Source organism: Melanostigma gelatinosum (genome assembly GCF_949748355.1).
Source record: "Melanostigma gelatinosum genome assembly, chromosome: 7".
Taxonomy (NCBI): domain Eukaryota; kingdom Metazoa; phylum Chordata; class Actinopteri; order Perciformes; family Zoarcidae; genus Melanostigma; species Melanostigma gelatinosum.
In genome coordinates, this window is record NC_136640.1 from 16919187 (window position 1) to 16947169 (window position 27983).

General features: G+C 43.1%; 4 protein-coding genes across 4 annotated transcripts; 1 reads left to right on the forward strand and 3 right to left on the reverse strand.

Moving 5' to 3' along the window:
* Window positions 1-1901: 1901 nt before the first annotated feature.
* Window positions 1902-3128, reverse strand: LOC306779667 (odorant receptor 131-2-like; the record flags this gene model as incomplete). Its single annotated transcript, XM_079271644.1, has 2 exons — window positions 1902-1921; window positions 2546-3128. The coding sequence occupies 2 exons, from the start codon at window positions 3126-3128 to the stop codon at window positions 1902-1904; spliced, it is 603 nt and encodes a 200-aa protein (XP_079127770.1).
* Window positions 3129-7063: 3935 nt separating this feature from the next.
* LOC306779416 (diablo IAP-binding mitochondrial protein-like) lies at window positions 7064-8805 on the forward strand (the record flags this gene model as incomplete). The annotated part of the gene is made up of 6 exons (XM_079271313.1): window positions 7064-7200; window positions 7357-7465; window positions 7613-7738; window positions 7982-8092; window positions 8229-8325; window positions 8600-8805. The coding sequence occupies 6 exons, from the start codon at window positions 7064-7066 to the stop codon at window positions 8803-8805; spliced, it is 786 nt and encodes a 261-aa protein (XP_079127439.1).
* A 5300-nt stretch (window positions 8806-14105) lies between these two features.
* Window positions 14106-15032, reverse strand: LOC306779668 (odorant receptor 131-2-like; the record flags this gene model as incomplete). The annotated part of the gene is made up of 1 exon (XM_079271645.1): window positions 14106-15032. The coding sequence occupies one exon, from the start codon at window positions 15030-15032 to the stop codon at window positions 14106-14108; it is 927 nt and encodes a 308-aa protein (XP_079127771.1).
* A 9308-nt stretch (window positions 15033-24340) lies between these two features.
* Window positions 24341-25261, reverse strand: LOC306779669 (odorant receptor 131-2-like; the record flags this gene model as incomplete). Its single annotated transcript, XM_079271646.1, has 1 exon — window positions 24341-25261. One exon carries the CDS (start codon window positions 25259-25261, stop codon window positions 24341-24343), a length of 921 nt encoding a protein of 306 aa, XP_079127772.1.
* Window positions 25262-27983: the final 2722 nt, after the last annotated feature.

Here is a 27983-nt window from a genome sequence, read left to right on the forward strand (position 1 = left end):
CCGGAACTACAGTAACCTCGCAGCCCCGCTCACTGGGCTCACCTCTTCCAAGACCATATTTGTATGGACACCGGAGGCCGGTCGGGCATTCAAGCTCCTCAAGGAACGGTTCTCCTCCGCCCCCATCCTGATTCAGCCCGACGACACCCGTCAGTTCGTTGTTGAGGTGGACGCCTCTGACACAGGTGTGGGGGCCATCCTGTCTCAACAGTCGGACTCGGACTCGAAGTTGCGCCCTTGCGCCTACTATTCCCGCCGGTTGAACCCAGCAGAGAGGAACTACGATGTGGGAAACCGGGAACTGCTGGCAATTAAGCTGGCTCTCGAGGAGTGGAGACACTGGCTAGAGGGGGCTGTTCATCCGTTCGTGGTCTGGACAGACCATAGGAACCTCGAGTACATTCGGACGGCCAAGCGGTTAAACTCTCGCCAGGCTCGGTGGTCATTATTCTTCGGACGGTTTGACTTCACCATCTCCTACCGCCCAGGCCACAAGAATACCAAGCCTGATGCTCTCTCTCGCCAGTTCTCTCCCGAGGGTCGCTCCTCCAGTCCTGGGACCATCCTCCCTACAACCTGTGTGGCAGCCGCTCTCACCTGGGAGATCGAATCAGTGGTGCAGGACGCTCTCCGAACCCAGCCAGATCCCGGAGGCGGGCCTCCCGGCCGCCTCTTTGTTCCCCTGTCCGCACGCTCCCAAGTGCTCCAGTGGGCGCACACCTCTCGGTTCTCCTGTCACCCTGGCGTCAGACGCACCATTGATCTGCTTCGGAGAACCTTTTGGTGGACATCGCTGGAGGCCGATACTAGAGCCTTTGTCCTCGCCTGCTCAACCTGTGCCCGCAATAAGGCGTCACACCGACCTCCCGCCGGCTTGCTGCAACCCCTCCCAGCGCCTCATCGTCCCTGGTCCCATATCGCCCTGGACTTCGTCACAGGCCTGCCACCCTCTCATGGAAACACGGTCATCGTTACGGTGGTTGACCGCTTCTCCAAGGCGGCTCACTTCCTCGCTCTGCCCAAGCTTCCCTCAGCTCAGGAGGCGGCGGATATCATGGTCAGCCAGGTGTTCCGTCTGCATGGGATCCCGGTGGACATTGTGTCGGACCGAGGCCCGCAGTTCATATCCCAGGTCTGGAGAGCCTTCGGCCGGGCCCTCGGCGCAACCATCAGTCTGTCCTCGGGGTTCCACCCCCAGTCCAACGGGCAGACGGAGAGGCTTAATCAGGAGCTCGAGGCCTCCCTCCGCTGCGTGGCAGCATCGAATCCCTCCAGCTGGAGTACTCACCTGCCTTGGGTGGAATATGCCCACAACTCCCATACATCATCGGCTACGGGCCACACTCCATTCGAGGCCTCCCTGGGTTACCAGCCACCTCTGTTCCCCGCCCAGGAGGTGGAGATAGCTGTTCCCTCAGTGCAGCGCCACCTTCGTCGCTGTAGGAAGGTGTGGAGGGAGACCCGGGCCGCCCTTCTCCGCACGGCGGAACAGAATAAGCGTTTTGCGGATCGCCGCCGCATCCCTGCTCCACATTACCAAGTCGGTCAAATGGTGTGGCTCTCCGCCAGGGACATCCCATTACGGACCGAATCCCGGAAGTTGTCTCCCCGGTTCATCGGTCCGTTTGAGGTCCAGGCAATTATCAACCCGTCCGCAGTTCGTCTGAAGCTTCCCTCATCCATGAGGATCCACCCGACGTTCCACGTGTCGCTGATCAAACCGGTGTCCACCTGTGCCCTGTGCCCTCCGGCCAGACCCCCACCACCCGCCCGACTCATCGACGGAGGTCCAGCGCATACGGTCAACAGACTGTTGGATGTTCGCCCTCGGGGTCGGGGTTTCCAATACCTCGTGGACTGGGAGGGTTACGGTCCTGAGGAACGCTCATGGGTGCCCCGGTCTAGGATCCTCGACCCCACTCTAGTTCGGGATTTTCATCGACGGCACCCGGACAAGACTGGCAGACCGCCTGGAGGCTCCCGTTGAGGGGGGGGTACTGTCAGGATCCCTGTCTGACCCACTGTGTGGTTACCTCTGTTTCCCCTCCAATCTCCTCTCCTCATGTGTCTGTCATTCCCCTGTGTGTGTTTTGTTATGCCATGTGCTTGGTGTTTTCTCGGACCTGCCTCCAGACTCCTCCCACTGCTACCGCTCTGATGGATGCCAGCTGCGGACAATCTGGCTCGTTACCCGGCAGCATATAAGCCCTGGTCCTGCAGGCTTGGGGCGTCAGTCTGTATTGTCTTCTGCCTCGGTAGCGTCCGCCGTGTCGTGAGTAAACCCCATGGTATCTTCCTGTGCTAATCTCTCTCCTCTCTGCTACGGGTGGAAAGTACTGGGCGATCTACGAACTCTCCGGTGTCGAGCCACGGGACATCACACCGTCGATCTGTCAACTCTTCAGTGTCGAGCCACGGGACATCACACCGTCGAGCTACCAGCCCCCGGTGTCGAGCCACGGGACTCACACCAGCCACCCACCTGTCTACCAAATAAACCTGTTTCATTGGACTTTGTCTCCTGTGGTCTGCATTTGGGTCCTACCCGTGAACTCCCGTGACAGATTCACACCTGCCCTAATATCATCCTGCCATCTGTACAAAATGAATATCTCGATAGAGCACACTCTGTATTGTGTGTAAAAGCTAAGTGAGGCTGATGCAAAGAAGATGGCGATAACAACAATAAAAGGTATGGAGCTGAGGCCATGAATGATGAGGATACAGTACACAGTGCTGCTTTGGGAGCACAGCTCTCCATGGCGCAGGGGCATGCAAATGGCCACGTAGCGCTCCAGGGTCATTGCTGTCAAAGTAACTGGTGTGACTGTAAAATACAGAATTACTACAGCAGAGATAATGATACACAACCAGACTGGCATGGTCAATTTAAAATAGCTAAAGATGAGCATTATATTCGACATGAACAATAAGAAACTATCAGACAGTAGTGTAACAGCAAATAAGACGTAGCGTGTAGTTTTGTAGAAGCACTCCTTTTTAAAAAACGTCATAATGAGCAACAAATTGATGCAAAGAAAAATCATCACCAGGATCTGCACAATAATGACCTGGTCGTTGATCCGCCATAAAGACTGACCACCAACCAGCGAGCTGTTATCTGCCATATACATAAGTTTTTGAGGTACTGCCAAAAGTCAAATCAAGTGGATTTTTGCAATGCATCTGTCAACAGAAAAGTCGATTCCAAACTGATAAAAAGTTAAGTTCAAGTGTCAAGCTTCTCTGAAGTGCCAAGATGCTGATTTAAATACAGCAGTTTACCAAACCCAACACTGTCCAAAAGACAAATGTCTTCTGCTGAGCTCACTGCAGTCTTCTGAGAGAGGGCTGTGCATGATGACTTTAAAGACTAAAACATACAAGAATAACACCAAATGAAACTTTGTGATCACACTGTCATCATCGTCACTCGCTGCTTGTTCCTCTCATTGGCTTACTGTTAGTACCGCAGAGACTGTGAAGATACCTCAGCCGTTGGGCTTCTGATAATGAGTTTTGAATATAATTGTATTCCTCAATTGCTACCTTTTATCTACAATGGTTTGGTTATGGTTTCAAGGCAATATTTTACATTGTGCTGTGTTAATGTAAAAAAGTGTACAAAAAAGAGATTGAAATATGCAAATGTTCTAAAAAATGTAATAATTAGATCAAAATGTTCATGACCATTTTGCCATTTTGGTGACATTAATTCAGAAATAATCCATACATTTGCTGTTTGCAGCATTACACTTGCTTTTTTATGCTTATTACATTACATTACATTACATTACATCACGGTCAGTCCGTCACTCCTCCATGCTTCACACTGTCGACAGTGGTCCCCGTCCTGAAGAAACCTCATCCCAGCTGCCTAAATTACTACCAGCCAGTAGCTCTGACCTCTGTGGTGATGAAGCGCTTTGAGAGGCTCTTCATTACCTCCAGATTATATTTAGGTCCCGAGGACCGACGTAGTTGGAGCGGAGGACCCATTGTTATTCTAATGTGTATTAGGGCCCGAGCAACCGACAACGTCGGGCCGTGAAGGCCCTATTGAAATACGAATACACATAGTACATCGGGCGCATATTTGGGGGACTTGCCATACTCGACAACGCTCCAAATTTTGCACACTTGTCAGGCCTGGTGAATGTCGCCATTTGACATAGGTTGCATATTTGTGTGTAAAGAAATGTCTCTCTAGCGCCCCCTACCAGTTGGACCAACGACGCCCCTCGGCCAGTATGTCTGATATACTGATATAGAAGATATGGACCAATAAATGTCTTAAGGGCATGGCTGTTATATCATATAACTTCTAAACTATTTGTCCTAATATCACCAAATTTGCAGCATATGTGCACATCGCATCCTGTAACACAACCTAATATTTTCGTTTCATTCAACCACTAGCGGGCGCTACAGTGAACCCGCCATTTTGTGCTTTTTTTGTCACTTTTTGCATTTTTCAGCCTTTATACTTTAATGAACTCCTCCTATAGAATTAATGGGATCGACTTTAAATTTGATCAGGATGCTCTTCAGACCTTTGTGATGAAAATATCTCAAATTCGTGAGTTTCCATGCAAGAACCTTCACCTGGCGTGGCGGCCATTTTGCCTCATTCGGCATGAACAATAGAGTTGTTATAACGCAAAGGTACATTATTCAAGTTGCAAAAAAAGACATATGCATGATGCTACTTCAAGTCTGCGCATACATCAATGTCAACATTTTCAATAACTCATAGTGCCACCTACTGGCAAAAGGAAATGTCACATTTTATACTTTCATTTACTCCTAGACAGTTGACTGTCTCAAATGTGTTAAGGATTGCCTTAAGGCATTGAAGATGCTTCATCATGAATATTGTGAGTTTTCGTTGAACGCTGTTGCCGTGACAATGTATCATTCGCCATGAAAAATAAGTTGATGGTTCAGTGGCTTGGGATGCTCATAACTCATAGAACTTTGTACATGTGTCGTAAGTGATGGGTGTGAACGTAAAGCTCCTGAATCTAATTGTGCAAACAGACGCTTTCATTTGTTTGGCAAACTCTGTTGAGAGCAGCTCACTGGCGCTCGTCAGCTCGTTACGCAGGTTCTGCATCAGTAATCAGGGCTGCAGGTGATTGGCCCAATATCTGTGTCCAAAAACAACTTTGTTCCTCTGAACCCCAGCGGACTCCACCCCAGCAGATAACACATTTGCAGGCTATCAGACAGAATAAATGCTATTGCCAAACGTTTGGCAGCAAACTTTTTAGGAAAATATTAAATGACATGGAGAAGTGACAAATGTAGTTCAACGAAGAGAAGTATAGCAAGGGCACAATATAAATGCTCTTAATAGGCTGTGTGAGGATAACATGTATGTTGCGCTTGGCAGCAAAAAATATATTGTTTAAGATAATGTGACAATAGACTGAAGTTATTTCAAATAAAACAATAAATAGGCCTCATAGCAAGAAGTTACCTAACTTTAATAGAAATAACTTTGCATGTTGTCCCAATTTCTATGAGTTTCAACTGACTTCCCATTGTTCAAAGGCATGCAGGTCTGGTACACCAGCGACTAATCCGTCCTCAGATTTCCTGTAAACTTGTTCAAATTTTGCGCTACATTTGGGATGAAACCTAGCTTATGTGTTTTGAGACTACTCTTTTACTCCTACAATACCCACAATGCAACTCAAAAGCTCAGTTGGAGATCTGGGTCTGTTCTGCTGGTAGCAGCGAATGTAGCCTTGAGCCCCTAGCCTCAAGCAGAGATGAGGAGCGGGCTGTACATCCCAGGTTTTATTTTTCATTTTCAAACTTGTAGTCTTCAGACCCAACCAATGATCGCTTGAGGCAGTTTATCAGAATTCACACAGCACCCTCTGAAGCCAAAAATTGGCTTTCTGCTTTTTCTTTCCACATGTGGAGTAGTAGGTGTCTCCCTGACATGTAAACAGACACATACAATTGATGCAGATCCCCTTTAACCTTGTGATAGACTAGCAGCCGTAACAACATTTTAATGCGTGAAGCCATGAATAAGAGGACTAAGAGGACATCTTGGAGCAGGAATAAAAGTTATGTATTTAAAGTACCTGACATTTATGAAGGACAGGTTGGGTAAATGAGCACTACAGCTGGATGAGATGAAGGTTCTTTCTCAAAGAGGAATTATTATTCTCTTCTGATGATTTGGTCAGTTGTATTATTGTGACAGTGAAGAATATGATAACATGGTTAAGAAACAGACAAAACACTATTATTACAAAGCTGGTATCTTTTCTAGTGTTGTGTGTGTGCGTGTGTGTGTGTGTTTCGGAAATCCTGACCACAGTAAGAGTCCGATGGTGGAAACTGAGAAAATGTTTGAAAAGCAAAATGCGACTTTTATAATATATATGCCAAGATGACAAATATGACAGCTCTCCTTTTAATGTGTGCGTGACATTAATTTGTAACTGAGTAATTTTGGGAAAACCTGTTAAATCCTGTCCTGTCTCCGACCTTTTGAAGCATGACGAATATTTCCTATGATTTTAGATTTTTAACATTTTGTATTTATTATATGTAGTTGGGACAATATATCAGAGCCAGCCAAAAAAGTCAATTTTCAGAGTAAGGTCAGATGAAATTATGTCTACATTTCTCTAAAAGGTATATTCAATCCTAATTTTCAATTTGTCCTCTTTCATATACACCCACAAACTCACACAGACACACACACACACACACGAGAGAGAGAGAGAGAGACCTGCACGTAATTCCTGTCCCTGTGGTGTTTTTCAGATAACGCCAAATACGTACATTCGTAGTCAACAGATCAATACCTTTTACGCAATGAAATGGTGCTGGGGCCTTACAAATACCGGCAGGACACGACAGTTGGTCATCGTCGAGCAGACAGAAGGATTGCAAGCTTCAAACAAGAGTATTTCTCTGATTTTACAAAGACAAGCAAGTGTACAAGATTAGTTGGAATTGCGGAAAACAGTAAATCTAATTTCACATAGATCACAAATACATTCTTCAAGTGCAGCAGACCTAATTAAACTGCAAAATGCAAGCTGTTGGTCAGTGTTCAGTGTGTGCCAGCCGAGCTGCCGGAGGACTACTGCGAAATCCAACAGACCTATCACTGCTGCGGACCAACAAGAATGGGGTCAGGAGAGGAGCAGCCTGCATCCGTTTCATAAGGTAGGTTATGAATCAAAAGCAATGTCGTTGCCTTGACTCAGACATTGCCTGTAGATTTAGCAAATTAAAACTACAAGATTACAACTCACAACACTGCCAAACTGTAAGCTGAAATACCATTGCTCAAGACGAATAACATTCTGCCTCATTTTTCAGCAGCAGGAAGCCTGGAGTTCAGAAGTTGGGGGAACGAACAGATACTAAGCACATCAGCAAAGCGCCCTTCAGTGTTGGCCGTGGGCTGTATGCTATCCCCTTTACACAGGTGGGTTAGTGTCCAACCACAGACCAATGTACTGGAGCTGCACAAATCTTGTGTTCCTTCAGACAGAGTTAGTTTGTGTTCTTCATATTATGTACTTGGCGACATTGAATGCAAAAGTTAATATATAGAATTTTCCCACATTTGTAGCAAATGGAAAACCTCTCTCATGACTCCCTGATCAGAAGAGCTGCCTCAGTGGTTACAGACAGTTCAAGTACTTTCCTCTCCCAGACCTCCTTGGCTCTAATAAACGCCCTGACAGACTACTCAAAGGTATGTTGTCATCTTATGTGAAACCTTTTATCAACAACTTACAATTGTCAATCTGAGGGTTTTATGATTTGAATCTGTACTTTCCATAATTTCATGGTAAGAAAAATACCTCTAAGACATTACATTAACTTCAGTGTTTTTATGTTTTTGCAGTTGATTTGCACATGTACAAATCCAGACTTTCATTTCAAAAATGATCCTGTACTGTCCCTGACTGCCTGTCCTCCCTTTGTTTGCTAACAGGCTGTGCACACACGCATTGCTGTCCAAAGACGCTATTTAGCCTCATTGGGAAAACTAACCCCAGCAGAGAAGGATTCGTTTCTGGAGGTGATCAAAGGCCAGCGTGCAGAGGTTAGTTTGAAAACACATATATGTACTCCAGCTTTCTTTTTTTTGTTAAAATCTGGAATATTTAAATCAGCTATTGCTGTATGCAAAAACAATCTTAAAAAAGACACATTTATTCATTCATCTCTTTTTCTAACAGGCTAGTGACAGACTACATGAATGCAAACGTATTGAGTCAACCTGGATCAATGCTGTCAACTTGTGTAAAATGGCAGCCGAGGCAGCACACACCTCAGGTGAGTGAAACGTGCGCAGCACTATTTCTAGGGTCTCAATACGATGCTGAAATACCGTTGTTTTTAGAATTATGGAATAATGAATGGATTAAAATCACTTAATCAGATGCTGTCACGCAGCAGAGCTTGAATTAAGAAATGGATTAAGCGGACTGGAGTGCCTTCTTAATTAAGCTCCACATGTAATGTTTGAACTTAATCTGGTGCTACCTCAACCCTCAAACTTTCTCAGCAATTTAACAAATTGCGTGTTTGAATCTTTGTGTGTTTCCAGGAGCCGAGCAAGCGTCCATCACAGTGAGGACAAACATTCAGGTGGCCCAGTCGCAGGTCGGGGAAGCTAGGAAACTGTCAGCGGATGCAGAGAAGAAGTTGGCCGAGACTAAAGTGGAAGAGATCCAAAGGATGGCAGAATATGCTGCCTCTCTAGACAATAACGAGGAGCATGAGGTGCATGAGGCGTATCTACGAGAGGACTAAGACAAATAGACAGACATATTGAAAACGGCAAAAACAATAACCGTATGTTTGTATTTCCAATTATGTTTCTCTTCTTTTTGCATTAATTACATTAATTGATGTTGCATGAATCCTTATTTAAGACTATTTATTTGATTAGTGAATGCCAGCTGCTTTTCGAGCAATGATGGAGTAATGATTATCCAATCTTCAGTATACACTCTGTGGCAGCGGGGCTTATCCAACATCGGATCACAACGTTGTTTATTGTTTTTTTTGTTGTAACAAAGACATATTTTTATAATGCTATGGTTTGCATCGCTTTTTTCACTGATCACATAATAGCAAAAATAAAATTATTTTTGATTTGATTCAACATATGTGTGATGGGTCCTTGATTTTTGCCGTATCCCGTGATCTGTGATAAATGAATATGTTATGGCTATGTGGTTACGGACCGCTGTCACTTCACAACGAGAAGGGTCTTAGAATATCTTCTTTGCCTGTGAAAGGTTTGGTAAAGACGAATAACGTGCGTGATGGCAGCATTATCGGCAGATAAATAATATTGTACATAAAGCATGATCTTCAACAAGCTGTGCAGTTATAGAAAAATAATGCACAAGAGCCTTTATGTTAGACTAAACAGTATGAACAATCCATGAGTAGCACAGCAATTCAATAAAAAAGCACTGTTCAGCTTCATATTGCCTTTTTATCTTAACCCTATATAAATACTGTATACATGCTGTATATATAGAGATAGTTCAGTGTCATACTTCACTTGTTGCAACACCTTAACACTATATGGACGTGTTGTATGTGCAAGGCCGTATCATGCTTCTACTATGTAAACCTACAGTAACTGTGTTTACTTTGTAATATATAGTGATGATGGGATACTACTGACTCATAGAACTGGAGTTGCGTTCAAGTTATTACTGTTTCACCTTGTCTCTGAATAAGACTATTGCTGTGCCCTCATCCCGGGCAACTCCAGAACAGAAGAAGTCCGACCAATATCGAGGAGAGACATGACTCAGCTGTTTATATCTGATGACGTTCTCCAAATATAACAACATTTTCTTCTTAAGACCCCTTATCTTTGTAGCATATTTGACCTTTTAAACTTCCTGTTGCTCTGTTCAACAGCATATCTTATCAAGATAGTTCACATTGATTTGGACTTTTACTGTAATTGGTTGCTTGTTTGTGGAGAAACTATGTAAACAGGTGGTGCTGTCAATAAAAAGGGATTCCATGTCTAATATGCTGCTTTTGTAACCAAAACACTGTCTGTAACCACATATCATTATATACATCTGCATATATTTGAGTGTTCAGATATTAAGCATTTTGGCATAAAGAAACTATTTGCAATATGAGAAATTGTTGGGGGTTCATATACCTTTTCTGCCAAGTATTATGGTGAATGATTATTCAGTTAAAATTCAATCAGTGTTTCAAAAGAAGGTCTTTGGTAATTGCAGGAAAACATTCATGGAGTCAGTGTTTTTAATACATTTTACTGGTGGATTAATATGTTTGTTGTATTTGTACTCATTTTAAGTACTGTTGGGTAGTTTAATCCAGATCAATGCATCACATAGTACAGTACTTGTGTTTTGCAAAGTGGTAAGACAATTAATGTGTCTTTTAAAATTCAAATGTATATTTCAGTCATTGTTTGTGAAGGATCGTAAAAAAACAAGAATAGAATAAACACGGATGGGGAATAGGAATTACTGTTATTCCATACCTCCTTTTAACAAGTATGTCATATTTGTTGCTCGATTTGCTACAAGACTATAAAATCAGTGTATGGAGTATAATTAACTTGCCATTGTTCACGTTGTATCATGACAATGTCGAAGGACCTCTATAGACGGGTTTCGGAGAAGCAGCCTAGCAGGAACCGCACTACGCCCCTTGCGGAAGAGCTTGGACAACGGCTGTTGTCCAAGCTGCCTCAGGATATGCAGGCAAAGTTCAAGAGTCTCCTGTACCCTATTGCACTTTTCAGATTCAAGAGACAGTGTACGAGTCACTTTACAGAGAGTATAAGAGCAAATCAGGACCACGCCCAGAGAACCACCGATACAGGAGCAAGAGTAGCAGGAGCACCAGCATCCTGCACACTACAGACCAGCCTGAGAGCTCACCAGCAGCAGTGAAGCCACCCCCAAGCGCCAAGCAGCCAGATAGGACGACATACTGCCACTACTGCTTAAACACGCAGCACTTTCTCGACCAGTGTGTAAACTTTGCACAGCTGACAGTGGAACAAAAAACGGCCTGGAATAAGATCAACAATAGATGCTGGAGATGCGGCTGCTCGCACCAGGCTGCACAGTGCCGCCTGAAAGTTGCGTGCCAGAAGTGTAAGGGAAAGCATCTGCAAGTGACACAAACACCTAAGAGGCCTTCCTCTCCAGGCACTAAACAGAGTGCAACCTCTGTTGTTAATTGGGTCAGACTATCCCCACCTCATCACTCCAGTGGAGCCGGTGCGTCTAGGACCTCCAGGCGGGCCAGCGGCAGTGAAGACAAGGTTGGGCTGGACGCTTCAGGGACCAACCAAGCACATCAAGCAGCAGTCAACAGCACAACAGTGTCTACATGTATCCACCCTCTCACCTGGGTCTGAGCTTCTGCAGTGTAGAGAGATTCTGGCAGCTAGATGTCCTTCCCTACAGGAGTGAAACACTTTCCACATGATCCAGGCAGGATCAGGAAGCAGTCCAACTGTTGGAGGCAAAGACCACTCGAGTAGAAAAAAGTAGAAAAAAGGGCTGTGCAGTGAAAGTGCCAGAGGAGGAGCTTAGTGATGCAGCCGAGTCCTAGTTCATACCACATCACATAGTAAGCCATAACGGAAAGAACAGGCAGCAACCTCCTGAATTCTGGCCCACACAGCCAGCCTCAGGAGGGACAGAGAATTCTGTTGAACGGCCACCAGTAGGCTGCTCTCCCTAGCCCCGGAGTATGATGAGGCTGTGGGTGTGGCTGTGGGTGTGGCTGTGGTGTGGGTGTGGTGATGGATGGCCAGATGCCATCCATCAAGTGGTACTGTACCCTCGGTATAAAGTGACCCAGCTCATCAGTCAGGACTTAGACAAGGGCCTCCATCATCCAGGATCAGAACGCCTCTTTGCAGAGCTGCGCCGCAAATACTGGATTCTGCATGGCCGTGAAGCTGTGAAACGCCATCAGCACTCCTGTCCAGACTGCCAGAGGTGGAGAGCCACTCCAGTGGTGCCCAGGAAGGCAGACCTCTCCCAGTCCAGATTGAGCCTGCTAAAGCCCCCATTTTACTCCACAGGCACAGATTGTTTCGGGCCCTTCACAGTGAAGGTCGGCTGTCACGACGAAAATAGATGGGGCATGCTGTTTAAGTGCCTGACAACACGGGCCATGCACCTAGATGTTTTGTCTAGCCTGGACGCTGACTCCTTTTGATGCTCTATGCCACTTTATTGCACGAAGAGGCAAACCAGCAGAGCTTCGCTCTGACCAGGGCACTAAATTCAGTGGAGAGATTGAACTCAAGGAGGCATTCAAAACTATGCACCCCACACTCCAAGCTAATCCGGCTAAACATCAGATCAAGTTTCAGTTCAACCCCCCCAGGTGCACCACACTTCGGAGGTGTCTGGGAGAAAGAAGTGAGATCAGTGAAAGCTGCACTGTACGCCACCATTCAGACCCAAACTGTCCCAGAAGAGGTCCTAAGGATAGTACTGATTGAAGTAGAAGAGATTTTAAATTCCAAACCACTGTGTTATGTCTCAACAGATGTGGGGGATGTTGACCCAGTCACCCCAAATTTGCTACCCATGGGGCAGCTTGACCCCTCACTACCACAGGCTGTGTATGCAGAGTCCGAGCTCCTCAGTCACCGACATTGGAGACACACTCAGGTGTTAGCTGACCAGTTTTGGACACATTTCATCCGACGCTACCTTCCGACTCTTCAGACCCGGTCTAAGTGGCATAAGGACCCTGCAACTGGGAACATAGTAATGGTGGTGGATTCCCAGTTGCCAAGAGCTCAGTGGCCATTAGGTCACGTTACTGAAGTCATCCCAGGAACAGACGGGAGAGTCCGGACAACAGTGGTCCAGATCAAGTAATTTTGCTTTCCATGTGTGCAGTGTCTCTTTGTAGCCTACACTGAATCAATCAAATGTCATTTAAAAAGGATGCGGCAATAATAGTTATTAGTACTACTTAATAATACATGACAAAAGAGTCTGAAATAAAGTTTAAAGATGGGAAGAAGCTGACTGGCTGGCGTGAAATCCATGTTACCATGAAGCCAATGGGCAGCAGGCAGGGTAGAAAAAGTCTGTAATTTCTTAAAAGTAGAGCAATTTGAAAAGTGAAATGTTTTATAACTAGTTTTAATAAGCACTGGAATGCAAACCTGTCTTGTGAACAGAAACATGTGCAACCTGATGCAATAATGTAGAAACACTTTTTGAGTAACAATGGATTCATTTTCGTTTTATACAGGCCAGAAGATAATCCAGCAAAACCATTTTTATTGATCAATCAATTTAGTTTCATGTGGAATCGTTAAAAGTGACAACAGCAAAAAAAACGTAACATGGAATACCTTCATGGCGTTATTGTCATGACAACATTGGGCACTCAGGGAACCCATTATTTTACAGATTCATCACACGTCTTAACACTATAGCACTTAACATTCACCCAAAGAGCTTAACAAGCCTGAATTTAAAGAATAAATTGATAATATGACCTCATATATCTTCAAAAAAATGACTTCATATATATTTGTATTTTAAAGGCGAGCTATCTCTGTTTCCTGCTCTCGCTGTCCTAAACTCAATTGTCATTTTTTAAGTTGGGTAACAGAACAAACTGAAGTTTTGGTAGGCAGAATTGCATTGCACGTGTTAATTTAATGCAACAATACCACAAGCAAAGTATTAACCGTCTTTAGGCAGCATCGGCTGTCGAAGAAAAGACTCACACGCATCAACATATATTTGTATGATCACAATTAGGCCAATGAGATTCGGCAAAACCCCTAAACATGACATTTTTCATGATTGAACATCATGCACAGACCGTATAATCAACAACATCAAACGAAACATAAAGGAAAATGTAGTCAGCTCAAATGATGCAAGAAAAAAACAGTGTTGAGCTTAAATGGTTGCTTGAAAAGCAAACAATCACAGTTACGCTTATAACAATGAAAAAAGTAAAACATGTAAAAGTGAATTTCAAACGTGCTCAGTAGAATTTATTTTCTTTTTTTAATTGATGCATTTTTTCTGAATCTACATTTGTCAAATATTTCTTTTAGACAAGCCAAAGAAGTCATAGCTTTTCAGTGCATGAACAAATGTTTCATCCCTGAGGCCATAAATGAGGGGACTCAGGCACCTTGGAGCGAGAATAAAAATGATGTAGTTCATGTACCTGACAAAACGAAATAATTTAAAACTACCGGTAATCTGAAGTACAGCAGTGTTTATGAATGGACACAACAGCTGGATGAGACAGAGCAGCAGCTGGAAAGCATGAAGAATTACCGTTCGGAGCCCTTTCCATGTTGACTTTCTTTGCTCTCCTGATGCGGCTTTGGCCACTTTCATTATTTTAACATAGCAGAATACAAGAGTAATACACATGAGCACAAAGTAAAACTGATTCACACCTGCCCTAATATCATCCTGCCATCTGTACAAAATGAATATCTCGATAGAGCACACTCTGTATTGTGTGTAAAAGCTAAGTGAGGCTGATGCAAAGAAGATGGCGATAACAACAATAAAAGGTATGGAGCTGAGGCCATGAATGATGAGGATACAGTACACAGTGCTGCTTTGGGAGCACAGCTCTCCATGGCGCAGGGGCATGCAAATGGCCACGTAGCGCTCCAGGGTCATTGCTGTCAAAGTAACTGGTGTGACTGTAAAATACAGAATTACTACAGCAGAGATAATGATACACAACCAGACTGGCATGGTCAATTTAAAATAGCTAAAGATGAGCATTATATTCGACATGAACAATAAGAAACTATCAGACAGTAGTGTAACAGCAAATAAGACGTAGCGTGTAGTTTTGTAGAAGCACTCCTTTTTAAAAAACGTCATAATGAGCAACAAATTGATGCAAAGAAAAATCATCACCAGGATCTGCACAATAATGACCTGGTCGTTGATCCGCCATAAAGACTGACCACCAACCAGCGAGCTGTTATCTGCCATATACATAAGTTTTTGAGGTACTGCCAAAAGTCAAATCAAGTGGATTTTTGCAATGCATCTGTCAACAGAAAAGTCGATTCCAAACTGATAAAAAGTTAAGTTCAAGTGTCAAGCTTCTCTGAAGTGCCAAGATGCTGATTTAAATACAGCAGTTTACCAAACCCAACACTGTCCAAAAGACAAATGTCTTCTGCTGAGCTCACTGCAGTCTTCTGAGAGAGGGCTGTGCATGATGACTTTAAAGACTAAAACATCCAAGAATAACACCAAATGAAACTTTGTGATCACACTGTCATCATCGTCACTCGCTGCTTGTTCCTCTCATTGGCTTACTGTTAGTACCGCAGAGACTGTGAAGATACCTCAGCCGTTGGGCTTCTGATAATGAGTTTTGAATATAATTGTATTCCTCAATTGCTACCTTTTATCTACAATGGTTTGGTTATGGTTTCAAGGCAATATTTTACATTGTGCTGTGTTAATGTAAAAAAGTGTACAAAAAAGAGATTGAAATATGCAAATGTTCTAAAAAATGTAATAATTAGATCAAAATGTTCATGACCATTTTGCCATTTTGGTGACATTAATTCAGAAATAATCCATACATTTGCTGTTTGCAGCATTACACTTGCTTTTTTATGCTTATTACATTACATTACATTACATTACATCACGGTCAGTCCGTCACTCCTCCATGCTTCACACTGTCGACAGTGGTCCCCGTCCTGAAGAAACCTCATCCCAGCTGCCTAAATTACTACCAGCCAGTAGCTCTGACCTCTGTGGTGATGAAGCGCTTTGAGAGGCTCTTCATTACCTCCAGATTATATTTAGGTCCCGAGGACCGACGTAGTTGGAGCGGAGGACCCATTGTTATTCTAATGTGTATTAGGGCCCGAGCAACCGACAACGTCGGGCCGTGAAGGCCCTATTGAAATACGAATACACATAGTACATCGGGCGCATATTTGGGGGACTTGCCATACTCGACAACGCTCCAAATTTTGCACACTTGTCAGGCCTGGTGAATGTCGCCATTTGACATAGGTTGCATATTTGTGTGTAAAGAAATGTCTCTCTAGCGCCCCCTACCAGTTGGACCAACGACGCCCCTCGGCCAGTATGTCTGATATACTGATATAGAAGATATGGACCAATAAACGTCTTAAGGGCATGGCTGTTATATCACATAACTTCTCAACCATTTGTCCTAATATCTCCAAATGTGCAGCATATGTGCACATCGCATCCTGTAACACAACCTAATATTTTCGTTTCATTCAACCACTAGCGGGCGCTACAGTGAACCCGCCATTTTGTGCTTTTTTTGTCACTTTTTGCATTTTTCAGCCTTTATACTTTAATGAACTCCTCCTATAGAATTAATGGGATCGACTTTAAATTTGATCAGGATGCTCTTCAGACCTTTGTGATGAAAATATCTCAAATTCGTGAGTTTTCATGCAAGAACCTTCACCTGGCGTGGCGGCCATTTTGCCTCATTCGGCATGAACAATAGAGTTGTTATAACGCAAAGGTACATTATTCAAGCTGCAAAAAAAGACATATGCATGATGCTACTTCAAGTCTGCGCATACATCAATGTCAACATTTTCAATAACTCATAGCGCCACCTACTGGCAAAAGGAAATGTCACATTTTAGACTTTAATTTACTCCTAGATGTCACGGGAGTTCACAGATAGGACCCAAAAGCAAGACCACAGGAGACAGAAGTGAATGTTCAACAGGTTTTATTTATAGACGGGCGGGTGCAGGTGTGGAGCCCGTGGTCCGACACCCGAGTGGCAGATCGACGGTGTGAGTCCCGTGGCTCGACACCGGAGGCCTGGCAGCTTGACGGCGATTGTAGTCCGTTTAACCCCAGGCGGGTAGAGCGACAGAGTGTAATCCGTAGACCACAAGGAGAGCAGAGCGGCGGAGCGCAATCCACAGACACAAGGAGGGCAGAGCGGTGGAGTGTAATCCACAGGGTTTCAGCGGGTTGAAGACGGTACGACCTGACACTCCCAGACTGCAGGACCAGAGTTTATATAGTGGCAGGCTACTCATTAAGGGGCCCTGAGTCTGGTGTGTCAGGCTGCAGGAGGTGATCAGCTTGAGTGTCCTCAGCCGTGCACGATTAAGGGTGCGGCCCTGGGAGGTGTCTGAAGGCAGAGGACAAACAGAGCACATGGCACACCACAACAGACAGGGGAATCCTGGATCCTGACACTAGACAGTTGACTGTCTCAAATGTGTTAAGGATTGCCTTAAAGGCATTGAAGATGCTTCATCATGAATATTGTGAGTTTTCGTTGAACGCTGTTGCCGTGACAATGCATCATTCGCCATGAAAAATAAGTTGATGGTTCAGTGGCTTGGGATGCTCATAACTCAGAACTTTGTACATGTGTCGTAAGTGATGGGAAGGCATATTTTCTATGGGTTTTTGGCTTGGTTGTTGTAAATTGTCTCCATAGTGCCCCCTACAATATTTCAAAAGAGCAGCCCCAGTGCTGCGTTTCAGGTACATGTATGAAACTTGGTAGGCACATGTATCCCCGAAACACTTAAAAAGAAGTCCCTTTGGACTATGCTCCAAACCATACCACAAGTCGGCCATTTTGATTTCATTGGCCTATTTCTAGTCGCTATACTTTAATGAACTCCTCCTAGGGACTTTGTCAATTCAATTCAATTCAATTCAATTTATTTTTGTATAGCCCAAAATCACAAATTACAAATTTGCCTCAGAGGGCTTTACAATATGTACACATTTGACATCCTCTTGTCCCGGAACCCTCACATCAGAACAGGAAAAACTCCCCAAAAAACCCCTTTAACGGGGAGGAAAGAGGAAGAAACCTGTGGGAGAGCAATAGAGGAGGGATCCCTCTCCCAGGATGGACAGAAGTGCAATGATGTCATGTGTAGAACAGGATAGTGAATTACAACACATTCAATGTAATTACAGCACATTCAATGTATGACACAACCACGACAGGAGGCAACACCTGGTCCAGGTAAACCCGGATACACAGGAACCTGTGAGGCGAGAAAGCACAGAGACTCTGGTGAAGAAGCAGGTCAATAATGTGCATTAATGGTATCGGTAATATGAAATAGTAATGTGAGTAATAATAAAAGTGATATTAGCAGTTGGAGTCAGCAGGGCCATGGTAGGAGGAAGGACCAGGGTCCAGATGAAACCATGCTCCATGGAAACCTGTGAGGAGAGGAAGCACAAGGACTCCGGGGAAGAGACAAAATCAGTACTGTGCATTAATGGTATCGGTAATAGGATTAATAATGTTAACAATGAAGATCGTAGTAGGTGTCAGCAGGACCATGGCTGGTTGAAGAACCAGTGTCCAGATAAAACTGCGGTCATCCTGTGAGGCGAGAAAGCACAAATACTCTGGGGAAGAAGTAAAGTTAGTCATGAGCATTAATGGGACATCAATGCATACAGACGGAGGTGAAGAAGAGGAGGAGAGCGGTGCTCAGTGTAGGAAGTCCCCCTGTAGTTTTTGCCTTTACCAGTTTGTCCATGGGCCGGTCCAAGGCAAGCCAGAGCCAGCCCTAACTATAAGCACTATCAAAGAGGAAAGTCTTAAGCCTACTCTTAAATGTGGTGAGTGTGTCTGCCCCCCGGACTGAAACGGGAAGCTGGTTCCACAGAAGAGGAGCTTGATAACTGAAGGCTCTGGCTCCCATCCTACTTTTTAAGACTCTTGGAACCACAAGTAACCCTGAATCAATGGATCGCAGCTCTCTAGTAGGGCAGTATGGTACTATAAGCTCTTTAAGATATGATGGAGCCTGACCAGTTCGGGCTTTGTATGTAAGTAAAAGGATTTAAAATTCTATTCTAGATTTTACAGGGAGCCAGTGCAGAGAAGCTAATACAGGAGTAATATGATCTCTCCTCTTAGTTCTTGTTAGTACACGAGCTGCAGCATTCTGGATCAGCTGGAGAGATTTAAGAGACTTATTAGAGCAGCCTGAAAATAAGGAATTGCTGTAATCTAGTCTAGAGGTAACAAATGCATGAACTAATTTCTCTGCATCGCTTTGAGATAGGATGTGCCTGATTTTTGAAATATTACGTAGGTGAAAAAAGGCAGTCCTAGAAATAAGTTGTATCTGAGAGTTGAAAGACAAATCCTGATCAAAGGTAACTCCAAAATTCTTGACGGTGCTGCTGGATGCCAGCGCAATGCCATCTAGAGAAACTATATCATTAGATAACTGATTTCGGAGGTGTTCTGGGCCTAGTAGAATAACTTCAGTTTTGTCTGAGTTTAACATCAGGAAGTTGCAGGTCATCCAGGTTTTTATGTCCTTAAGACACGCTTGCAGTTTAGTGAGCTGGTTGGTTTCGTCTGGTTTGATCGATATATATAATTGAGTATCATCTGCATAACAATGAAAGGTTATAGAGTGTTTTCTGATAATATTGCCTAAAGGAAGCATATATAAGGTGAACAAGATTGGTCCAAGCACAGAACCTTGTGGAACTCCAAAACTGACGTTGGTCTTCATCGAGGCTTCATCATTTACATAAACAAACTGAGATCGATCCGATAGATAGGATCCAAACCAGTTCAGTGCGGCTCCTTTGATGCCAATATAATGTTCCAGTGTCTGCAACAGGATGTAGTGGTCTATAGTGTCGAACGCAGCACTAAGGTCTAACAGGACAAGAACAGAGACGAGTCCTTTGTCTGATGCGATTAGAAGGTCATTAGTTATTTTTACCAGAGCTGTCTCTGTGCTATGATGCTTTATGATGCTTTCTAAATCCTGACTGAAAATCCTCAAATAAACTATTATTACACAGAAAGTCACACAACTGATTTGCAACTTCTTTCTCAAGGATCTTAGAGAGGAAGGGAAGGTTAGAGATCGGTCTATAGTTGGCCAACACCTCTGGATCCAGAGTTGGCTTCTTAAGAAGAGGTTTAATCACAGCTACTTTGAAGGACTGTGGTACATGACCTGTTACTAAAGACAGGTTGATGATATCTAATAAAGGTGTGCTAATTAATGGTAGCACTTCTTTAAGCAGCCTAGTCGGTATAGGGTCTAAGAGACAGGTGGAAGGTTTAGACGTAAAAATTGTTGAAGTCAGTTTGTCAAGGTCAATGGGAGTGAAGCCATCTAAACATATATCAGGGTTTACAGCTGTTTCTAAGGTTACTCTATTTGTGGAAAGATCGGTCGAGGGCAGGAGATTATTAATGTTCTCTCTAATAATTATAATCTCATCATTAAAGAAGTTCATGAAGTCATTGCTACTGAGGTCTATAGGGATACTCGGCACAACAGAGCTGTGACTCTCTGTCAGCCTGGCTACAGTGCTGAAGAGGAACCTGGGGTTGTTCTTATTTTTCTCTATTAACGATGAGTAATAAGCTGCTCTGGCATTACGGAGGGCCTTCTTATATGTCTTAAGACTGTCTCGCCAGAGTAACCGAGATTCTTCCAAGTTAGTGGAACGCCATGTTCTTTCAAGTTTTCACGATGTTTGCTTTAATTTGTGGGTTTCAGGGTTATACCATGGAGCGAATCTCCTTTGTTTTACCAACTTCTTTTTTAAAGGAGCAATAGAGTCTAGTGTCCTTCTCAGTCAGCTTGTAGCACTGTCGACAAGATGATCAATCTGGGTAGGACTAAAGCCAGCACAGGAGTCCTCCGTCACATCGAAGCATGGTATTGAGTTAAATACAGATGGAATCACTTCTTTAAATTGAGCTACGGCACCATCAGATAGACATATAGTGTAGTAACTCTTGCTTAACGGTGTACACTCCGTTAGTAAGAATTCAAAGGTTATTAGATAATGGTCCGATAGAAGAGGGTTCTGTGGATAGACTGTTAAATCTTCCATGTTCATGCCATAAGTCAGAACCAGGTCGAGAGTGTGGTTAAAACAGTGAGTGGGTTTCTGTACATTCTGACAGAAACCAATCGAATCTAATTATGAAACGAATGCAGTACTGAGGCTATTGTTCTCGACATCCACATGAATATTAAAGTCACCTACAATAATTACTTTATCTGTTTTAAGGACTAGACTTGATAAAAACTGAAAAAATTCAGATAAAAATTCAGAATACGGACCTGGGGCCCGGTACACTATAACAAATATAACTGGCTGTATTGTTTTCCAGGTTGGGTGTTAAAGACTAAGAACCAAGCTTTCAAATGAGTTATAGTCTCGTTTAGGTTTAGGGTGTAATAATAGTCTAGAGTCAAAGATGGCTGCTACTCCACCTCCTCGGCCGGCGCCTCGAGGAATGTGAGTATTGATATGACTTGGAGGAGTTGATTCATTTAGGCTGACATATTCATCATTACTCAGCCAGGTTTCAGTAAGACAAAATAAATCAATATGATTATCTGATATTAGCTCATTTACTAGTAGAGCTTTAGATGACAAAGATCTGATATTTAAGAGTCCACATTTAATTATCCTATTTTGTTGTACTGTTGCGGTAGTTTTAACTTGGATTAAGTTATTTTGTTGAACTCCTCGATCGTTTATTTTTGATTTAATTAATTTAAGTGGCCGTGGGGCAGACACAGTCTCTATGTGGTTTTGCGTGAGTAACTGCTCTAATGGAAGCTCAGAGGAGTGTGTAAGACTGCAACTCTGCTACCTGGTCTGATCTCTGGGTTGTCATGCACCAGGTCCATACAGAAACTGGGTCAGATTTGCAGAGATGAGATCTGCTCCATCCAAAGTAGGATGAATGCCGTCCCTCCTAAGCAAACCAGGTTTTCCCCAGAAAGTGTCCCAGTTATCTACGAAGCCCACATTGTTTGCTGGGCACCACCAAGACAGCCAGCGGTGAAACGATGACATGCGGCTAAACATTTCATCATTGGTCAGATTCGGGAGGGGGCCAGAGAAAACTACGGAGTCCGACATGGCTTTTGCGTATGTACACACAGATTCCACATTTACTTTAGTGATCTCAGAGAGCCGTAGCCGGCTGTCATTCCCGCCGACGTGAATAACAATCTTACTGTATTTACGGTTATCTTTAGCCAGTACTTTCAGGTAGGACTCAATGTCGCCTACTCTGGCCCCGGGTATACATGTAACTGTCGCCTCTGGTTTAGCTGCAAAATGGTTGGAGGTGGTTAACAGAAACTCCCCAGCTGGTTTTCTCAGGAGGCCGCGGCGTACCACCTCCGTCCAGGATGGTTTCGGAGTGGAGCTATGGGTCGGGTCTATAGCAGGTCCTCTCAGCTCGTGGTCGGAGGACCGACTACACTCCCCGTACGCAGGGCCAGGTAGCCAGGGAATAGTCCGCAGTATCCGTGACCAGTTGAGATTGCACAGAGATATGCTTTGCCTGGGCCGCTGCTACAGATACGAATCCATCGATCAGCTGTTCCCTTTTCCGGACTTCAGACTCCAGGCGGTGAAAATCGTCCCTTAACTGTGAGTATGCGAGTTTGCAGTCTCCACACAGACCTGGCCAAGTGGCCATGTTGGAAGTTCCTGCTTCCGGTTTATCTGAAATGAGAGGGAAAAGGTGATAGCTCTGCTCAGAAGTTCTCACAAAAACAAACAAACAAATGTATGTAGGTAGGCGCGTGAAAGGCGTGGAGGTGTGTGTGATCCGATGGCCTCCACGCTGTCTCAGCTGCAGTTCACACCACACTACAGGCTGGTGATGTGCTGCTCTGATTATTTGCAAAGCATAATTTCCAGCGTCAGGCAGTCCAAGCGGGAAAAAAACATCGGACTCGCGGAACGTCGCGGACGTTGTCGGCAGCACAGGTCAGAGTCCCGCCGTCACCCGCGACTTACGGGAGGATGCGAGGGCCCATTCATCGCTGTCTCACAGCTTTAATTTCTCATTGTTTCACTATTCATTGATATTTTATCCATTCTTTTATTTTATCTATTCGATAGATTCATTTTCATTTGTATTCATCTATTTGTTAGACTCTTTCTAGAGCACGACTACTAAGACTTTCACTGCATGTTGCATTGTGTATGATTCCATTTGTGAAAATTAACCTGATTTGATTTGGTTGGAAATATGAGTGTAATTCAGCATTCTACAAGGGGTTATGTCCTGGACTATTCATTGGCCAGACACAGTGACATCCTGGAGTCTCCACTGGGTGCTTGGCCATGGGAACAAGGCAAGGCAATGTAAGGCAAGTTTATTTGTATAGCACATTTCAACAACAAGGTAATTTAAAGTGCTTCACATAAAACCATTAAAAGCATCAAAACATAAGGCAAAAGAAAAGGGGATTTAAAAACAATTAAGAACATTCATTGAAACATTAAAAACAGTCATTAAAACACTAAAAAGCAATGTAAGAAATAAAATACAGTAGTAAAATGCAGAAATGCAGGAAATTGATTAAGATCCTTGAATCTGGTTCAATTAAAGGCAGCAGCAAACAGAAAAGTCTTCAATCTTGATTTAAAAGAGCTGAGGGTCTCAGCAGACCTGCATCTTTCTGGGACTTTGTTCCAGATATGTGGAGCAGAAAAACTGAACGCTGCTTCTCCATGTTTAGTTCTGACTCTGGGAACAGAAAGTAGACCGGTCCCAGACGACCTAAGGGGTCAGGATGTTTCATAAAGTAGCAGCAGATCAGAGATGTATTTTGGCCCAAAGCCATTCAGTGCTTTATAAACGAATGGCAGGAACAAGTGTGTTATGGTCAAAATTCAGACAGCATGTGAAAAGAGGGAGCATTACTTTTTCAGAATGTCAAGTTTGAACAAACACTTAACTTGTTGCATGTCATTTACAATGGGACAGCAGGTGTCATTCACTGTTGTCCATGTGTGCATTTTTCTGCATGTTTTGCAAATTGGTAAGAGGGGTGTCAGTGGATGAATGTTGGTGAAGGGCTTTTCTATAAACATGCATTTCAGTCATTGTTTGTGAGGGAACGGAACAAGCTCATAAATATTCACAACTTTAATATTAACTGCATGAATAATAAATTTGCAGCAGAGCAGTTATTTGTTGTTAATACAGTCCCCCTTTTAACAGGGATGTCCTATTTGTTGCTAGGTTTAAATGCTACAAGGGTCTCAAGCAATATCACATATAACTTAACATTGATGTAGTCAGCTCAAATGATGCAAGAATACAATAACCGTGATGAGCTTAAATTGTTGGTCGAAAAGCAATGCAATCACAGTTAAGGTTATAACAAGAAACTAAAAATAAAACACGTAAAAGTTGATTCCGAATGTGCTCAGTATAATTAATTTTCTTTTTTTAATTGATGCATTTTTTTCTGAATCTACATTTGTCAAAGATTTCTTTTAGACAAACCAAAGAAGTCATAGCTTTTCAGTGCATGAACAAATGTTTCATCCCTGAGGCCATAAATGAGGGGACTCAGGCACCTTGGAGCAAGACTAAAGGTTAAGTAGTTAATGTACCTGACATCAATATATAATTTTAAACTAATCCGAAGTACAGCAGTCTCTATGAATGGACACCACAGCTGGATGAGACAGAGCAGCAGCTGGAAAGCATGAAGAATTACCGTTCGGAGCCCTTTCCATGTTGACTTTCTTTGCTCTCCTGATGCGGATTTGGCCACTTTCATTATTTTAACATAGCAGAATACAAGAGTAATACACATGAGCACAAAGTAAAACTGATACACACCTGCCCTAATATCATCCTGCCATCTGTACAAAATGAATATCTCGATAGAGCACACTCTGTATTGTGTGTAAAAGCTAAGTGAGGCTGATGCAAAGAAGATGGCGATAACAACAATAAAAGGTATGGAGCTGAAGCCGTGAATGATGAGGATACAGTACACAGTGCTGCTTTGGGAGCACAGCTCTCCATGGCGCAGGGGCATGCAAATGGCCACGTAGCGCTCCAGGGTCATTGCTGTCAAAGTAACTGGTGTGACTGTAAAATACAGAATTACTACAGCAGAGATAATGATACACAACCAGACTGGCATGGTCAATTTAAAATAGCTAAAGATGAGCATTATATTCGACATGAACAATAAGAAACTATCAGACAGTAGTGTAACAGCAAATAAGACGTAGCGTGTAGTTTTGTAGAAGCACTCCTTTTTAAAAAACGTCATAATGAGCAACAAATTGATGCAAAGAAAAATCATCACCAGGATCTGCACAATAATGACTCGCTCATTGATCCGCCGTAAAGACTGACCACCAACCAGCGAGCTGTTATCTGCCATATACATAAGTTTTTGAGGTACTGCCAAAAGTCAAATCAAGTGGATTTTTGCAATGCATCTGTCAACAGAAAAGTAGATTCCAAACTGATAAAAAGTTAAGTTCAAGTGTCAAGCTTCTCTGAAGTGCCAAGATGCTGATTTAAATACAGCAGTTTACCAAACCCAACACTGTCCAAAACACAAATGTCTTCTGCTGAGCTCACTGCAGTCTTCTGAGAGAGGGCTGTGCATGATGACTTTAAAGACTAAAACATCCAAGAATAACACAGAATGAAACTTTGTGATCACACTGTCATCATCGTCACTCGCTGCTTGTTCCTCTCATTGGCTTACTGTTAGTACCGCAGAGACTGTGAAGATACCTCAGCTGTTGGGCTTCTCTTAATGAGTTTGGAATATAGTTTTATTACTCAATAGCTACTTTTTATCTTGAATTGTTTGGTTATGGTTTCAAGGCAATATTTTACTTTGTGCTGTGATAATGTAAAAACGCGTACATAAAAGAGAATGAAACATGCAAATGTTCTAAAAAATGAAATAATTAGATCAAAATGTTCGTGACCATTTTGCCATTTTGGTGACATTAATTCAGAAATATTCCATACATTTGCTGTTTGCAGCATGACACTTTTTTCTGCTTATCCCATTGAATATTTTTACACATAGCATTAAAAACAACAGCTGTTATTAAACCACAAAATGCAATAATATTGGAATTGTGAAATCAGAAGGAACTAAAATCAAAGGAGATATTGTATGGTTATTTTCCAATGTCTCTGATGAGTGGTCAACTTCAACAAAATGTGCATACAAGTATGTGCTGAGCAGCCGGCACCGGTGTTCACAGAGATCTTCTACTTCTCTCTCGGCCAGTCCGTCACTCCTCCATAGTATTAGGGCCCGAGCAACCGACAACGTCGGGCCGTGAAGGCCCTATTGAAATACGAATACACATAGTACATCGGCCGCATATTTGGGGGACTTGTCATACTCGAAAACTCTCCAAATTTTGCACACTTGTCAGGCCTGGTGAATATAGCCATCTGACCAGTGGCTAGCTGTACTAGCTGTACTAGCTGTACACCAGACAGGTTTGGCTAGCTGGATGACGTCATGCTAATCATTTATTTAGCTTTCTAAAACAACGGGGACGGATCCAGCACGGACAGTTACGGGAGTGAGGGATGAGGAGGTAAGGAAACATGAGAACACCAGGACACACATGGAGAACTCTGTCAAGCTACATATTAGGCAAAGTGAACATCTTTTATTCTACATAGTTGTCCTCAGTCTCATCTGCTTAATTTGGTCATGGAGACATCAACATGTAGAGATGTTAAATTACCAGTGAAAACTCATCATAGCTTAATTTAACATCAGTATTCATAATTACACTTCATGTTTACTTCTCCTGATCTTTACCTCCTATAACAAGGTCCATAGGACATCTCAATAAATAAACATGTTATATTATATTATATTATATTATATAAGTGTTATTTACTGCTTTTTTGTGTTGGAATAAATGTTAAATATTGAACTGCCAAGTAATAATGCGTGTTTGATACTTAAATTTTTTTGCATTAAATCATACTGGGATGTTTTCTGAAATTGATAGGATGGCCCGACCTAGAAACTTTTCCACCAGACGCCACTGCATCTGACATAGGTTGCATATTTGTGTGTAAAAAAATGTCTCTCTAGCGCCCCCTACCAGTTGGACCAACGACGCCCCTCGGCCAGTATGTCCGATTTACTTGAAATTCAACACACATGTCCAACTCCGCTAGCTCTACAAAAAAGCCTCCCAGACTCCTAAGCCCCGCCTACTTACATTTTCCACCATTTTGAATTTTGTGAAAAACACATTTTTGCAAACCCCTACTACATGCTGATTCAGATTGCTACCAAATTGAATCTGAATCATTATTTGATCTACATCATCAAAATGTATTAAAATATTTTTGATATCTCTTTGCACTTAGAAGATATGGACCAATAAACGTCTTAAGGGCATGGCTGTTATATCACATAACTTCTCAACCATTTGTCCTAATATCACCAAATTTGCAGCATATGTGCACATTGCATCCTGTAACACAACCTAATATTTTCGTTTAATTCAACCACTAGCGGGCGCTACAGTGAACCCGCCATTTTGTGCTTTTTTTGTCACTTTGTTTGAAAAATAAGTTGATGGTTCAGTGGCTTGGGATGCTCATAACTCAGAACTTTGTACATGTGTCGTAAGTGATGGGAAGGCATATTTTCTATGGGTTTTTGGCTTGGTTGTTGTAAATTGTCTCCATAGTGCCCCCTACAATATTTCAAAAGAGCAGCCCCAGTGCTGCGTTTCAGGTACATGTATGAAACTTGGTAGGCACATGTATCCCCTAAACACTTAAAAAGAAGTCCCTTTGGACTATGCTCCAAACCATACCACAAGTCGGCCATTTTGATTTCATTGGCCTATTTCTAGTCGCTATACTTTAATGAACTCCTCCTAGGGACTTTGTCAATTCAATTCAATTTATTTTTGTATAGCCCAAAATCACAAATTACAAATTTGCCTCAGAGGGCTTTACAATATGTACACATTTGACATCCTCTTGTCCCGGAACCCTCACATCAGAACAGGAAAAACTCCCCAAAAAAAACCTTTAACGGGGAGGAAAGAGGAAGAAACCTGTGGGAGAGCAATAGAGGAGGGATCCCTCTCCCA